General features: G+C 33.5%; 1 protein-coding gene across 1 annotated transcript; it reads left to right on the forward strand.

Moving 5' to 3' along the window:
* Positions 1-3767: 3767 nt before the first annotated feature.
* LOC130245523 (cathepsin D) lies at positions 3768-17218 on the forward strand. The gene is made up of 9 exons (XM_056478240.1): positions 3768-3967; positions 6048-6204; positions 8524-8647; positions 10533-10651; positions 10731-10930; positions 11052-11174; positions 13920-14064; positions 16150-16248; positions 16672-17218. Exons 1-9 carry the CDS (start codon positions 3906-3908, stop codon positions 16837-16839), a joined length of 1197 nt encoding a protein of 398 aa, XP_056334215.1. The 5' UTR covers positions 3768-3905; the 3' UTR covers positions 16840-17218.
* The last annotated feature ends 823 nt before the right edge of the window (positions 17219-18041 follow it).

The following is an 18041-nucleotide window of genomic DNA, read 5'->3' on the forward strand; positions in this document are numbered from 1 at the left end:
TGCTATTGCTCTTCTCATTCATTCAGCACCTAAACGCACATGATATTCATAGAGTATAGCTCAACCACATTCCTGGAAGACCACCAACACTGCATATTTTGGACGTCTCCTTTGTCTGTCACACCCATTATAGGTCTTTCAGTCTCTGCTAACGAGCTGATGATCTGAATTAGGTGTGTTTGGTTAAGGAGACAAGGAAAGCGTGCAGAGCTGGTGGTCCTCCAGGTACGTGGTTGAGAAACACTGATATAACTAACTCTGACAGAATAATTCAGGCTTCATAACAGGTCAAAGTACAGTTATTTTCGATGTGAACCACCCAGAAACACATGCTTACCTACATATGATATAAAGAGATAAGCCAGGCTACATAACATTTTATTATACCATGTTGTGCTATTTGCTGTCTACATAATTAGCACAATTAGCATTTCATGAAAGACAACATGGTCAAATAAAAGTTAATAAGTTGCACATTTTCAATAAGAAGTTGACCAGAACTCTTTTAAGATAATTGAAATCAAGCTTTCAACAAAACCTTCAGCTAAAAATGTGTTAATAGTTGAGAACCAGTGAATGAGTCAGCTTGAAAATCAGCTGACATGAGAAAAACAACTGAAGTTTACACAGTTCATGTGATAATCTGACCCAAACCACGTTACCTTAAATTATTGCACAAGAAAATTAATAAGCAATCTGCAAATCATAGTTTGCGGGAAATAAACTGAGAAAACCAGCAAGCAGGGCTTCTGTGCTAAATGCCTGTGTAGAACTGAAGGAGTAGGCCCTATGTCTAGAAGTCTTACGTAATAGACTGAGTTGTGATAAACGGTGTTTGTCTAGTGGTTTGAAGTAAATGGAAAGAGTGCTAGTGCTACATATTTACCTCTGGGCTTTGGGGAGGTGAGAGGTGATGAGGGGGCTTTTGGTTTAACATTACAGCATTTGTGAAGATAGAACTCTGGAAAATGTTGTGACAGGCCACTTAAAAACATTATCGAGGTCGTACTGACATCTAGTGGTGAAACTGCGAAGACGCTTGGGGTGCTTGGCTTACAATGTTTCGCTGTAATAAATGAAATGTGGTGCGGGTAATTGGAAGAGTGACTGTGGTAAATCCCAAAATCATAAACCGCAGGATTTGAGGTGATGAGCGTGCCGCGGAACCCCATGGCTTGGAGTCAAATCAAATCAATGAAAATAACATAAAGAGTGAAATATATATCTCTAAACAGCCCTCCTGTGCTTTTTTCTCTTTCAAATATTTCCCAAATCATGTTTAACAGTAGTAAGGAAGTAGTAAATTTTCATAATATTTCCTTTAATGTTTTTCTTCTTCTTCTGCACTCTGATAATAAAGGTACAAGAGATGTCACTGGGGTGGTACCTTTTCAAAAGATTTGTACTTAAAGGGTCCATATTGGTACCTCAAAAATGTATATGTGTACCTAAAAAAATTAAGAGGTACACCTTTGTTCTTTTTAGGTAATAATATGTATTCTTGAGGTATTAATATAGACCCTTTAGATACAAATATTAAAAAGGTGAGATCTTTTTTTATTTCTGAGAGTGTGGAGAAAGTGTCATTTGTTTTATTTGGCTGGAATAAAAGCAGTTTTCATTTTTTTATAAACCATTTTAAGGTCAATATTATTAGCCACTTTACCCAATATATTTTTTTGATAGTCTACAGAACAAATTATTGTTTTACAATGATTTTTCTAATTATCCTAACTTGCCTGATTAACGTAGATAACCCTTATTGTCACTTTAAGCTAAATACTATCATCATGGCAAAGATAAAACATATCAGTTATTAGAAATTAGATATTAAAACTATTGTGCTTGTAAATGTGTTGAGAAAAATCTTCTTTCCGTTAAACAGAAATGAGCTAATAATTCAGCAGGGCTAATTCTGATTTCAACTGTATATTTATTTTGTCATTTTAATTGTAAAAATTTTAATATCCAGTAAAATGCGTTGAAAACAAGCTTGTTTGTACACCAGCTCTGCATGCTAAACAGCTTAATGTAAAAACGACCTTTTTTCTTTTTACTTTTTCTTTATTTGAGATTGATTACATTTATTGACAGCAGTAACATGGAAAATAATTGTTAATGAAAAATATTGTACTCTTATTAAAAGCTGTTACTTTTTAACTGACCAACAACTTTAAAATGAGCCCTCTTTGTCACAAATTAAACATTTTTGTTTCTCAAGGCACTTTGTGGCTTTTTTTATTTCATACAATGAACTTTGACAAATTTAAGTTCCTTTATGTTTTGATATTTTATAATAGTCTGTAATACCAACTGCAGGAAGCATGCATGAAACTGGTCATGTTTTTTTTTTTTTCCAATAGACTTTGAAATTTGTAACTATATTTAAAAATCTTGTTTTATTTTATTTTTACTATATTGCAATATTAAAAAAAATTCAATTAGGAACCAGTTCTCAGTGGCCAAGTTATTTTAAATGGTTTTTAATTGACTAAAATCCAATAAAAATGATTAAATAACACATTTAAATCTGTGTGAACTTTATTTGGACTTTATACGGCAATTCTTGTTTAATTAAAGCAGTTTGTCTACATTTATAAACCAGTGACATGACAAATTAATAGCCATGTAAAATTGTTTAATAATAATAAAAAAGAAACACATGTTTTTAAATATATTTACATTTAACTAAATAAAAGCTCATAATTTATATCTGTGTGAATTTACTACAGTTAATACATGTAATAATTAATTAATAAATATACATATACAAATAATATAATGGCTACATAAATGTAAAATTAAATAATAAGCTAAATAAATTTATTTTTTAATTTAATTTATGATTTTCCCCCCTAATTTTTTCAGGTTTATTCATTCATTCATTTTCCTTTTGGTTAGTCCCATTATTCTTCAGGGGCTGCCACAGCGGAACGAACCGCCAATTTATCCAGCATATGTTTTACACAGCGGATACCCTTCCAGCGGCAAACCTAGTACTGGCAAACACCCATACATTCATTCACACTCACTCATTCATATTCACACACACATACACTGTGGGCAATTTAGTTCATTCAAGTCACCTATACCGAAGAGCTTGGAATCACCTATCTTAATCTTAGATTCTATGCTCTTTGCCTACACCGCATGTCTTTGGACTGTGTGGGAAATCGAAGCAGCAGGAGGAAACCCACTCCAACACGGGGAGAATAAGCAAACTCCACACAGAAATGCCAACTGAGCAAGCTGGGACCAGTGACCTTCTTGCTGTGAGGCGACGGCAACCACTGAGCCACCATGTCATGTATTTGACTTTAAGGAATTAAGGAAAAGCTAATAAAACAATTTAATTCACGTGTTAACATGTGTTTAAAATAATACAATTATTGAATAAATAATAGATACATAAAAATAGTAGACTGAATAATTATTAACATGTTTAAAACTGTTTAATTTAATTATTGTTTTAAAATTTTGCTAAATAAAATAATAAACAATTCAAATAAATCTTTTAAATATTTGTGTTTTTTTACATTTATACATTTTTGATACAATCGTTACACTTACAAATAATTTCCTTTTCACGAGGGACTATTTTCACATTTCTGATTAACAAAAAAATGCAATTTACCTCAATATAATGAATACAAAAAGACTCGACCCCTAATTTAATCTTCCTGCGTCGTTCACATCATCAATCTCTAATGAACTGCGTAGAATGTAGCGCAGCCTTGACGCTCTTCGACGCGCCGTCACATGACTGTGAGCAAAAGTTGCTCGGCAGCAGCACACTGTGTCAGCTGACTGTGGCTGTTTGTCCTACATATTAGATCGCACAATAACAACATCCACACAGCGATACTGCTCTCGTTTGCGTTAACAGGTCCTGGGGGCTCGCCAACATGAGAATCGCCTGTTTGCTGCTCGTTGCTGCTTTTTTCTGCACGTCCGACGCTATTGTCCGGTAAGGTCAAACGAACGAACAAACAAACTTACAAAACCAACAACGCAATCCGATCATTATCACGCGGTGTGACTTGCAAATCGCACTGCTGTACATCCACTTGTGTTGTGTACTCGTGTTTTATTAATATTATACCTTATAATTTAACAGGTGTGTCTTAAAACGTTGATGTGTGAAAGGCTGTTTATGTAGGCAGTTGACTAGACTGAGATAACAGCCCTTTGTGTAAAAATGATTAAAGCACCCAGAGGTATGGGTCTCCCATTAGACAGAGACTGATCATTATTTTTTGTGACTCAGCAGAAATAAGAGCTGTTTATGTATCAACATGAAGGTCCCTTTGAAGTTGAGCCTTTAGAAATCTATTTCATTTAAGCTTGATGATGGTAGTGGTGGATGAAATACACAGATTGAGTACTTAATTAAAACTACAGATAGATGCGTGAAAAATATCAACACTTGTAATGTTATGCCAATTGAAAATAAATCTACAAACATGTCTACAGAAAATATTTTCTTTACACTTTAATTGACAGATTTCTTTACTTGAATCAGTGCTAAAGATGACTACCTAAATACCATAGTTTTAAGGCTTTAAACCCTTTAAAAGTGTTTGCATAATGTTAATTTTGATCATAAAAAACAAAACAAAATATTCTTAAGGCTAAGCACATTTGTTTTTATTATAACTGTCTTTAATAACAGATCATAAATAATCATTTTAATGAATTTTATTATTGATTGTCTTTTATTTAAAAAAAAAACATTGTAACACAGACATTTTGCCTTGTATGCTTAAAAAATATGTTCTGATAACCGTAGTAAAACATGCATGCACATAATTATAATAGTGATTTAGTAAAATTTATTTTAGCCTGCAATGATCATTTTCCATGCCATTTGCTGAACTTGTATGTATGTATGTTTGTGTTTATATGTGTGTGTGTGTATATGTATGTATGTATGTATGTATGTATGTGTATAATATTTCGTAATAATATGTATTCAGTGGATATTTTTTTATCATGAATGTCTTGGGTTTAACTATTGTTTATACCTAGAGCAAAATAGATGTTTAAAAGGAATATATGGATGAAGAGTTGATCTTTTGACAAATGCATTTTGTTTAAATATATGCTGTTTGCAATAACAAAGCCAAAATAATTGCAACAAATAACATGGCATAAGACAAAATTGCCCCTAAAGATGTTTAAAGTTAAGGACTCCATTTTAAGTTCATTATAGTAAAAGTAAGAAAAAAAAAACAAACAACCATGTTTTTTTAATGTTTTTAAGTGTTAAATGATTTTTATGAGTTGTAGTGCTGTAAAAATTGCAATATTATGCTTGAGTGTAGTGGCGTTAGAGATGGGCTCCATATTAAACAATAGCAATATATATTTTGATACAAGTTGTTAATGCTTACAAATTTAAAAGAGTACGCCAACAATGACTAAAGCCACAAAAATTAGACGGTCCATTAAATGATGGCTGAAAATTCGATCTCTAATATCAACACCCTTTTGTATTCCCATTGTTGCACATTTCTGCTGTGTGATTGGTTCTTAGATCAATATAGAGTAAAAAAATCCAGAGCTTATCATTGTTATTGACATAAATTTTATCGTGATTCAATATAGTATTGTTTATCAGCCCAGCCCTAAGACATGTGACGTTAAAAGTTTCCCAAAGTAGAAATACAGGAATTAAGTTCCAAAAATATTATTTTCTTAAGTACCGTAATAAAGCAAAATATCTATAACTTTACCACTGGAATTTAATCATGGCGAAAGAACTTTTTTTGTTTTTACTTTAGATTTTAATGTCTTGACCCACATACTAGGGTTTAGTTTGACTCACCGCCCTTTCAAAGTCCAAAACACAACAGCTTTTACTATCTTGCCATATACGTGGTAGTAAATCAAGCCTGAGGTGCAAAATTTTATTTGAGTTCATTATGATTTCTGATACGTGTAAACTTTACCTTGCTTGCATGAGAATATTGCAATTTGCAGCAGGTGCTTTATGACCACAAGATAAGTGTGTGTAAAAGCTAATGTTTCTGTGCGTTTCTCTTCAGGATTCCTCTAAAGAAGTTTCGGACCCTCAGACGAACACTAAGTGACTCTGGCAGATCATTAGAGGAGCTTGTATCTAGTTCTAATTCCCTAAAATACAACCTGGGCTTCCCAGCTAGTAATGATCCTACTCCAGAAACCCTCAAAAACTACCTAGATGTGAGTACTGCTTGCTGACATCATTTCTTGTGTTGGCTGATTGTGGTTTTTGTGCATTTGTATGCTCTCACATTTATTTAAAATGATTGGTTTATTCCAGAATGAACATTTTTGATCATTTATTTATTCAGCCCCTTGTCATCCAAAAAGTGAATTATTTTTCTTCAGTCAAAAATGACATATTTTCGTAATTAAAAAAAAGTGTATTTATTGTTTAATTGTTTTATTATTATTATATTTGTTGTTTATTTATTTGAATAAAATTGACAATTGTTTTGTTAGATAAGACCCTAGTTTGTCTTTTGGAATCATGTGAAACCCTTTTAATTTTGTAATTCCGCAAGTCCATAGGTTGAATAAATTATCAGCAGATTTTAATTCTAAAAATAAACCAATTATTTAAACTCTACTTTAAATCATTTACCAGACTCTAATTTGAGCATGGCATTACTGTAAATCAGTAAATTTGACGTCAGAGGCACATGAACGTCTGTGCACTTTTTATTAGCACAAAGTTATAGATTCAGGAAGTTGCAAGAATGAGGACAGTCAGTTATAGTTTAACATGCAGTTGTTTTGCTCAGTCATGTCATATGATTAAAGTGAAGTGTCGACATGGTGGAACGTGATTTACGGTTGAGGGGAAAAAAAGTGAACCCGAAACCTGTTCTGTCATCTGTATTCAGAAAAAAACATTCTTGTCAGTTTCCTGTCATGTTCATGAAATGGACATCGTGATAGTGTGTGGTGTGATTGTTACAGACAGCCAGTCATGAGGTTGTTTGTCAATGCCACAGTTTGCTATAACAATCCGATTTGGAAACAAGCAGCTGATATTATTACCAGTCATAGATTTATTAACAGGCTTAGGTGCTTGAAGTTCTTAGTGGTCAAAGATTGCATTTGTTTTGCATGATGAATGGGAAATGTATGTTATGTGCCATATTAATTCCTTTGTAAATGTTTTCCTGCCTTATAGTCTTTCATAGATCATCAGTATGCATTTCACACACATATACTTGTATACATGGTATACAGGGCCTCCATTGTTTTCATAGACTTCGTAACACCAGGAGAAATGTTTAGAACCTTATCATGAATTAACACTAAAATCTTATTTAATTGAGCTATTCATTTGTTGGTTGTTTTTAATTGTATATTTATTATTGAAATGTTCCTGCCATGAAAATAGCCTTGATTGTCGACATAGCATAAAAAATACATTACATCATGGACTCCATAGGCCTTATGCATTTTATACAGTTAAAGAACACTTATCATATAGCTTTACCCTAAACCCAAAACCTATGATAAGTAACCTATAAATATGATAAATAACCTAAAAAAGTATGCTTTTTTTTATTATTATTTTTTATTTAAATTTTTTTTACCGAACATTTTTCATTTTGAACAAAACCCGAGATTCACCCAACAAAAAAGTAAAATAAAATAAAAACGGTAATACTGCAATAATAGGTACAAAATAAGGACTGAAACATGACTGATACGGTCTCTCTCATGTGTAACCAAAATTGTTCAGTTTTCTTACTGGTACCATTTAAATTAGCTGTGGTGTGTTTCAAATTAATAATGTCCAGTAGATAGAGCCTCCAAGATAGGTTTAACTATGATTTTTAAGGGTTTTGAATTACTGGGACACCTTACATAGAGTACAACTAAGTTATACTTCTATTAGTATACAACTTCGTATCCCTGTAAACAATACATGCACAAACACTGTTGCTCAGAATTTATTAGGAATGAGTTTGAGTGAAGTGTTAATATTTGTTTTATTCTATAAGCCTCTTGAAAACATTTCAAGTAAAAATATGGGAATTTTGAGCTTTAAGTTAACACAATTTCTGTTAAACACAATTTTTGCCCCGAAAAATGTTGGAAACCTGTATCCACTGACTTCTGTAGCAGTTAAAACTAATACCATGGAAGTCAATCGTTACAGGTTTCCATGATTTTTCAAAATAACTTCTTTTGTGTTCAGTAGAAAAAGAAACTCAAGGAAACTCAGGTTTGTGACAAGTCAAGCGTGAATAAATGATGACAGAATTTCAGTTTTGGGTGAACTATTTCTAACTTTTGTGAAAAAAATTCATTGGAAATGTGTTGTGCTGTCTAAAAAATAAATATAAACCTGTCTGAAAATTAATTTCACAGCAAAACAAAAGTCACAAGCAAGATTTGCAGACACAAGTAGTTTTTTATGAGAATCTAGAAACTGTAAACCTTTGTGAAACACATTTGTTCTAGCCTGCAGTCTGTTGTGGTGGTGAATTTTGGATGAATTGGGGTTTTTGTTTACAGGCTCAGTACTATGGCGAGATTGGTCTTGGCACTCCTGTCCAGACCTTCACTGTGGTGTTTGACACTGGATCCTCCAACCTGTGGGTACCTTCAGTCCACTGTTCCCTGACTGACATCGCCTGCTGTAAGTGCACACAGAGTCTGCCAGCTTATTTCACAATGCATTGTCAGGTCACTGATGTCTTTACATTATTCATTTAAAGTGAATTCTTTCAGAAACAAGAAGTTACTTCAGTTTGGCACAGTGTTGCTCAAGTTTGTCGGTGGCAACTTTTTTTTTTTTTTTTAATTAACTTGTTGCAAGTATGTTTCTGTAATCTTGTCATAGATTGTATCAACTTTTCAACATAGCTGCTTGCGTTTAACTCTTGCAGATTAGATTTAGTGATAACTTTGCTTGATGTGAATGTTTGGGTGTTTCATAATGCAAGTAAAATTCATCATAATTTCACTACTTTATGAATGTTCAAAAATTTAATTGTATGACATTAGATGCATTTAGATATTTTTTAATGTCACTTTTATATGAATGAATTGTGTTCTGAAATGTATGTGGGCTCTGTATGTAGTTAAAACATTTAATTATATCTATCAGTTTTAAAACTTAATCATTAAAGTATTTTTTACTGTAATTTATTAGTTAACATGAAAAATAGATCTAAAGCAGGGCTGCCCAACATTTTTATTTTATTTTATTTATTATGAAGGGCCAAAATACAAACTTGACTGAGGGTGGTGGGCCGAAGCTAAATATACCAAACTGTATTACAATAAAGTTGCCATTGTAACTTCTTAATTTAATAATATTGAAATTTTGGGCGTTTCATGACCCTTTAAAAATCTGATTAATTCACAGTTTTGCTTTTTTGTAGCTCAGCAATTAAACAAACAAATTAAAGGTTAGGTAAAATTAGAAATGACAATCTCTGTTTGAGGGATTCACCCCAACTTTCCCCATCATTTGTCCATATCTTCTCTGTTTGGCGGGCCGAATCAAAGGTTTCCAACTGGCCAACTTTGGCATCTCTGTTCTAAAGTCTTTATTTATACGTGGGTAATTGCCCTGACATGTAAAATAAGAATATGTCTCTGTTTATTCCGTGTAGTATCGTACTTTACTATACTTTTGGATGTTAATAAAGCTGAAATTGATTACCAATAAAAATGCTATAATATAATAAAAACTAGACCAGATTTCTTGTGGCGTGGGAATAAATTTCCGAATAAAACACTGTAGCGGTCGGTTACTCTGGTGTAATTTAAACGGGAGCGGGCGGGCTAACCGCTCTAGTCCTGACCGTTAGTCCTGATGTTATTTCGGAACAGCATATCTGTGATTTCCTCATTCTTATTGAGCACCGGTATAGCCAGTGCTCATGACTGTTACACGTGATGAACACATGACCAGTGCTTTCTGCATGTGCTTTGTTTCCTCACCGTCTGTGCGTGCGTCATGTTCATAACGTACTCAGAGCGGGCTTTACCAACATGGGAGATCAATGTGAAGATGCGCTGTATTCAGCTTGCATTAAAAAATTGTCAGTTTACTGTTAGAAAACCCAAATCAGGCATTTGACGTATAGAAGTGTTTTTCATGCATCATAGACACAAATGGAAAAAATAATTACCCTTTGCACGGTGACTGCTAAAGGATAAAACTTTGAGGTATTATCGCAAGACTGAAACCTCAGGTTTAAGGCGGTGCTCATGTCTCATCACAAAGTGGGCAAACAAAACTGAAATTAAGCTTACAATCTTTGCACAACCTACAATTTCATCTGTTATCTCTCTCTTGTGGTAGTACCTAATTTAAACATGAGATTTTAGAAACCAGATCTAAATTTAGCGGTCGGGTAGAAAATTATTCTAACCAGACAGCGGGTGAACGAAGGCTGAATATATGGCGAGCGCGGAATAAAACCTCGCGGGGGCGGGACTAAAAAATTTGTCCTGTGCAGACCTCTAAATGCAACTATCGTGACTTTTATTTTTATTCTTTAACCATGTAGTGCTTCATCACAAGTACAATGGGGGCAAATCAAGCACCTATGTGAAGAATGGGACTCAATTTGCTATCCAGTATGGATCAGGAAGCTTGTCCGGGTATCTCAGCCAGGACACATGCATGGTAGGAATCAACAGTCACACAGTTTTTGCCACCTGATGTGTTGAAAGCAATAAAAAGCAATCTATTATGCCTCTCTAAGATTGGAGATATTGCAGTTGAGAAGCAGATATTTGGAGAAGCCATCAAGCAGCCAGGAGTGGCCTTCATCGCTGCCAAGTTTGATGGTATTCTCGGGATGGCCTATCCTCGCATCGCCGTCGATGGGGTTCCTCCTGTTTTCGACATGATGATGAGCCAGAAGAAAGTGGAGAAAAATGTTTTCTCTTTCTATCTGAACAGGTACGTTTATACATAGAGCATCCAGATGTTACAAATGTCAGTCTAATGTAAGCATCCAATAAATGCAGTTGAAAGTCAGACCTGATGGTTAAAAATGACACTGGTATTATTTGTCTGAAAGAAACCCTGACACTCAACCTGGTGGCGAGCTGCTGCTGGGAGGAACAGACCCCAAATATTACACTGGAGATTTCAACTATGTGGACATCAGCAGACAGGCCTATTGGCAGATTCACATGGATGGGTGAGAGATTTTTGAGTCTTTGTGCTGAATAATACATTTGTCCTTTAGGGGTGTGTGTGATCTTCCTCTTTAATATTGTAGCAGTAGTGTGAGTTGACTTTATCACTCATATGTCACTCATTTTGCAAAAAAACTAAAGCGTCTTAAAGCATTTACAGCATAAAGCTTGTTAGAATGCCCTGTAATTTAAGTTTTGTTGTTTAATATTGATATTGTTTAACTAATAATGATTATTTCGTAATGTTTGATGGAGTTAAGTAATATCACAAAAACAAGAGTTCTGATTTCCTGAATGTCAACACACGAGCATGACTTTAAATGGGATGTTGCTTTTATTCAGGTTGACAGTCATTGGGTTTGTGACAAAAAACACCAAACCCGCTAGATTTAGATAAACAGACACTGTGTGATTATTTAAATGTATAATAAACGCAATGCGATTCTTTCTCTAACAATTCTGAATCAATTCTCAAAGGTCAGAATAGATTCTGTGCTGACCTGCACAGGCACGAGCAAATAACAGAAAAATAAAAACAGGGTCTGAGGGGTCTTAAAGTCTTAATGTCCTAAATTATTTTGATGGTCCAATTGAGTATTAGTAGACTGTCTGCTTAATATCTATTAATACTGCTCCTTCAACAATCATTTAACTGACTAAGAAACTTTGCGAGTACATGTCAACTTGCACTAACCTTAACCCCAACCTATCAGCCTACTTATAATCTAATGAGAATTAGTTGGCGTGTAGATGCAATGTAATTAAATTTAACAAATGGACCATCAAAATAAAGTGTGACCAACAAAAATTTTAGGTCCTAAGATGTCTTAAATTCACTGAAATATTGTCTTGTAGGTCTTAAATAATTTTAAACGGGTCTTAATTTCCCTTTATGTAACGCTACCTAGTCGATCCAACACACATCCAATCACCAGCAATACATCTCAATAAAACTATATTCATAACTAATATTATAATATCTGGCTAGGAAATAACTAATTAAATTTATTTTATTTTTTTTGAAGGGGCAAATGTAAATTTTTTTCCTGCTGGGCCATTAAAAAAAATCCTTAGCATTTAGCCCTATTGACCTTCTTCAATGCGGAAGTGCGCTCGTTTTTGCGAAAACGGTCAAACTACTTACAAATACTTGCATGACTATTCAGACAAAGCAGAATATTATAATAAGAAAACATCAGTTTGCGATATCAAGCAGCAGGCGAGCTGTTTTAGTGTCTAAAAATTAATGGAAGTGAATGAGACCGGACGTCTCGAGCCAAAAAGATCCAAATGGCTGTGCCCACTTGCATGCAAAAAATAAGGTGAATATAAGGCTTAAGTTTTGTTCTTCTTGCTCTTAAGTCTTAAATTTGCTTGCTGAAACCTTGAATAAGTGTTGACAAACAAGTGCACATATGCTGGCGAATTTGCTTTATTTGGACCATGATGGACAAACTAAGACCAACACCATCAATGATACATGTGCTTGAGCCAATGTACAATGCGACATCATTGCATTATTTTGCTTAGTTTTTTTTCTACAAAGTGAACAGATTTGTAGCATGCAGTGGAAAAGCAGCTTTAAAGTACCAAGTTGTCATACTACATCAGCTGAGATTCTAAAGTGTACATGTAGTGAAGACTTTACTGTCCTTCAGACTGTGAGAGAGGTTTTGTAACTGACAGCAAAAACATGCAACTGATGCTGGAAAGTTATGTAGCCCACACAGAATTTGCATCTGCAAAAATTTCCTCAGATTGTTGAGCCTGTTATGCATTCAGTTGATTTAATTATGTCATTGTGTGTAAATGATTTGTTCAGTTTTTTTTTATATAATATTGTATAATATGCAAATGCATGATGATTTGTACACAATACAATTAGCAATTTTTTTTCATATATTTTAGTTTATAAAAGACCTACTGTGTTTGTGATTGGATAACCTTAAAATAAAAGTTGAGTTACTGTTATTTTGTTTACGGGTTCACACTAATATACAAATAATTTCTTCTTTTTTTTCTTTTTTAAAGAAATTTAAAAAAAAAATGCAGAAATGGCAAAAATGTCCACAGATTCTGTCTGTGTCAGTAATGTCATGGCAGATCCAGTTCATCTAAATTTCATTCATACTATATAGAAAGTACACTTTCATTAGCTGGTAAGCAGTTTAATCAATGTAGTTCTGTACACAGTAAGCCTCAGCCAGCCCTCGTTTGGTTTCTAAATGAATCATTCTTTTGAACAATCTGGCAGTATGTGGTTAATTATAATGTATTTAGAGGAAGCCTAAAATAGTCAAGCACCATCACAAAAACACACTCCTAAAAATAGGGATTAACTGTGATCTGAAGAATCTTCTAGAATATTGATATTTTATTATTGCACACCGTTAAAATGAAGACTTCAAGAAACAAGGTTATTTTAAGGAAGAACGTGTCTCTCGGCAAATTCATTTCCATCCTGCATGACTTTCACATCCTAATTGCATGAAGTGTCCATTGTTTACTTTGTAACAGTAGATGATGCTTGACCTATTTTAATAGGCTAACTCTTAAGGTATAACTGCTCCTTAAAATGCATCATAATTAACATTTTGCTGTCTTCTTTTTTGTGTAAGATTGAGTTCACAGTTTTGTCATTTAATTAAAATGTAATTGGCTGGTCTGTCTTTTGAGAAGCAAGTGTTTTACCACTGAACCACCAGTGCAGAAAATATAACAATAAGCGTGTGTTTTTGTGTGTTTAGCATGAGCATCGGCAGTGGACTGTCTCTGTGTAAAGGAGGATGTGAAGCCATTGTGGACACTGGGACGTCTCTGATCACTGGCCCAGCTGCTGAGGTCAAAGCTCTGCAGAAGGCTATTGGAGCAATCCCTCTGATGCAGGGAGAGGTACTGTACCTTTAAAGATCTCCAGAAATCTACCAACTATTATAAAATAATGGTGTTTCTTTTAAAAATATTTCTTTAAATTTTGTTTTAGTTCTGCTCACAAAGGCTACATTTCTGTGATCAAAAATAAAGTATAAAGAGTTATATCAGGAAATAGGTTTTATTATTAATATTACGGTTTAAAGAAAATTTACGGTTTACGGTTTTAAAATGTAATTTTCTTGTCAGGACTTTTTTTTTTCAAATGTTTCCCATTTTTTGTAACACATTTTAAAACCTAGTAGTAGTAGTAGTAGTAGTAGTAGTAGTAGTAATACATTTTATGATATGATTAATATATATCATATTTATAATAATTTTTTAGTGGTTTTTCTCCTTTATTTGGAAAGGACAGTAGAGGTTGCAGACTGGAAAGTATTGTGAGCAGAGAGAGAGGGGAAGTGTCGGCAAAGGACCTCGAGCCGGGAATCAAACTCGGGTCGCCGTAAGCACCATGGTGCTATATGTCGGCGCACTTAACCACTAGGCTATTGGCGCCGACAATATCATATTCATAATAACAAATAAAACTGCAGAGAATTACCAGCTTGCATAAAATCATAAATAACTTTATTAACTAATAATAATTAATTAATAATTTAACTAATAACTTTACTTAATAATCAATTATAAAATTAATATGATAATTAATCACCAATTATGATACATATTAATAATTAAGATTAATAACTATAACTTTATTATTAACTTTAACTATAGTATTAATAATAGTTTTATTAACTTATAAGTTATATGATGACAGTACATAATATTTTACTAGTTATTTTGCAAGATACTAATATTCAGCTGAAAATGCAAATTAAAGGGCAATTAATTGGGCAAGTCATTGAACAACAAGGGTTTGTTTTGTACCTTAAAATTTTAAGTGAGCTAATAAAATTAGCCATAGCATAGTTTTCCCCCAGGCCAAGCTAAAAGAAAAAAAGACTTTCTACATATTATAATATAACAGGGAAATACTATGAAAACATTCCCAGCTCTGTTAAACATTACTGAGGAAATATCTAATAAACAGTTACAAATTTCACAGAAGGGTTATTAATTCGTCACCTTGGAATTATAAGGTTCTGTTTGCGTTCTGAATGATTTTGTGATCTAAATGTAAATGATCAAAATTATCTTCAATTTGCAAATTGGGGTAAAATAAACGGCAAATGCAGATAGAACATTCTAAAAAGTCATTTTCTGCTTGGAATTATAAGGGTTTCTCTGGCAGATCTTTAATGAAGCATTCCTTTTTTTTAAGAAATACAATCAATCTGCTTATTAATTTAATAATAAAAAAATAGTGTTTTAACAATTTGTTGATGTTTGAGAGTTACATTTGTGCTTTCTATAACATTTATTTAATGTTTTAGGATGAATATTTTTTCTTGTTCAAATCAAGCATACAAGGCTGTGCTAAATATTTTGACCAGTGCAGATGTTTATTTTATGTAATTAATATGGTCGTATTTATTGTTGTAATTAATACCCCATGAATTAAATTAACTACATGCCCTTCAAGGCTTGATATCAAATTTAGACTTTCAGAGCAAGCAGACAATGAGCAATTGAGTTGTTTAACAACGTTTAATAAACACGGAAAAATGTTTCACTGACTATGTATACACAAATAAAATATTTCACACTTAATATTTTACAATTTTTAACAACAGAGTAGTCCAGTGGAATGCTGACTAGCTCACAGAAAGAACCTTATAGAGCCAAGCTAGAGTTCGACTTTTTATTTAAAAAACAGAAAAGGTTTTATCTACAAAGTCTTAAAATGTAAACAACTGATACAAAAACATCACATAATGTAAACGAGTTGTCATTTAATGAATTAGTGAATAACTCAATTTTGACAAAAATGTCAGATAGCACCTTAAAATTCTAAGGTGACAAATTCTGTCTTCAAGTATGTGTGTATACATCTGCGTGTATGAATAAAATTTTGACTTGATATGTATTTTAAAGACTGCTTCGTTTGTTGAAATGCCAAAATGTGATGATGCTCTCTACTCAAACGTGTTTCCTCTGTAGTACATGGTGGACTGTAAGAAAGTGCCGACGCTCCCCACCATCTCATTCTCCTTGGGTGGAAAGATCTACTCTCTGAATGGAGAACAGTACATACTCAAGGTCAGCTTTATTTTTGTCACGTCAGGGCTGCTGTTTTTGTGAAGTCGAGGTGTTGCTTGTGAAAAGGTCATGCATGAGTCAGAATAAAGTCATGTGGCTGGAGTTTTTTTTCTTTATTTTCTTGTATTGTTTGTTGTTGTTGTTATTATTATTAATATTATTATGATGGATGGGCATTTTCCCACAAATATTACATTTAAATATTTACAAGCGTAAGTATTTTAAAAATAGCTTATTTAAATTAGGTTTAACGTATTTATTTATTTATTCTTTTTTTTATTAAAAAAAAAAAAAAAAAACCTTAACGTAGTTTATTTAGCTATTCACAACATGCTTTCGTATTACATTCTGTGTTTCTTATTCATTCAAGGAATGAGAAATGTATGAAAACAATAACAATATTACAACTCTGTGTGTTTGCAGGAGAGCCAGGGTGGACACGACATCTGCCTGAGTGGATTCATGGGTCTGGATATCCCACCTCCTGCCGGACCGCTGTGGATTCTGGGTGATGTGTTCATTGGCCAGTACTACACTGTGTTTGACAGGGAGAATAACAGAGTGGGCTTCGCTAAGGCCAAATCAGTCTAACATTTAACACTTGAGACCTCAGTGTCATGAGAGTAAGGAGAAAAGTAGGAAATCTGTCAATATCATCTCTGTCAGTGATGGAGTTTAGCATTATGATGATCCACGTCTTTGCACTGCTGTTAGCTTTCAAAAGTTTTCGTTTTAAAGAGGCACGTGGAGAAGAAATGATTCAGGGAAAAGTCAAACCGATGACAAGTTACACTCGTTTGCTTTTTAGTTCAGGCTTGTTTGAATATCTGATTGTGAGGTTTTAACATTTTTATTTGATAATTGTCATGTCATTGATTTTTAGACACTACCTGTTTTAAGATTTTTATTGTGGAATGACCTCCAATGACTGATCAAATCAAAACAGGCAATAAAGCTGTTATAAACTCAACTATGTTGTTAAATCTACATTGTCTTTTTTGGATACAAAGTATTTTATATCAGTAACATATTGGTTGTCATAGCATATATTATTATTTGATTTATAAATTTTTTAACATAATTTTCTCTTAATTTGGATAAGCAGTCTAACCATCATCTTTAAAAATAAAGAAGTAAAATCATTTAATGTGGCAAATTATGGTCTTGCAAATCTCCAAAATGACTCTTACTGTAATGTTGAAATATATAGTGTGGAGTTTTTGATTTTATAATCTATTAATACAAAGTGGTGTCGTTTCATTTTAGGAACTTCAAATGGGCCAATTATTGGATATTTGCCTAAACCTACTAATAAATTATTAGTTTATAGATACATTTGCAATATAGTCACTGGCAACTTTGTGTACATCTACTAGTACTGGGTTGGACTACCTTTTGCCTTCAGAACTGCCTTAATCCTTTGTGGCATAGGTTTAACAAGGTACTGAAAATATTCCTTAGAAATTTTGGTCCATATTGACTTGATAGCATCACGCAGTTGCTGCAGATTTGTCGGCAGCACATCCATGATTCGAATCTCCCGTTCCACCACATCCCAAAGGTGCTCTATTGGATTGAGCTCTGGTGACTGTGGAGACCATTTCAGTACAGTGAACTCATTGTCATGTTCAAGAAACCAGCCTGAGAGGATTCATGCTTTATGACATGGCGTGTTATCCTGCAGGAAGTAGCCATCAGAAGATGGGTACACTGGCCATAAAGGAATGGACATGGTCAGCAACAATACTCAGGTAGGCTGTGGCGTTTACAAGATACTCAATTGGTACTAATGG

Source organism: Danio aesculapii, chromosome 18, assembly GCF_903798145.1.
Source record: "Danio aesculapii chromosome 18, fDanAes4.1, whole genome shotgun sequence".
Classification (NCBI taxonomy): domain Eukaryota; kingdom Metazoa; phylum Chordata; class Actinopteri; order Cypriniformes; family Danionidae; genus Danio; species Danio aesculapii.

Bases quoted from the DNA above. Each gene is read 5' to 3' on its own strand.
- LOC130245523 (XM_056478240.1), top strand. From the start codon at position 3,906: ATGAGAATCGCCTGTTTGCTGCTCGTTGCTGCTTTTTTCTGCACGTCC. The intron at 11,175-13,919 runs GTGAGAGATTTT...TTGTGTGTTTAG, and splicing joins TGGCAGATTCACATGGATGG to CATGAGCATCGGCAGTGGAC. The intron at 16,249-16,671 runs GTCAGCTTTATT...GTGTGTTTGCAG, and splicing joins GAGAACAGTACATACTCAAG to GAGAGCCAGGGTGGACACGA.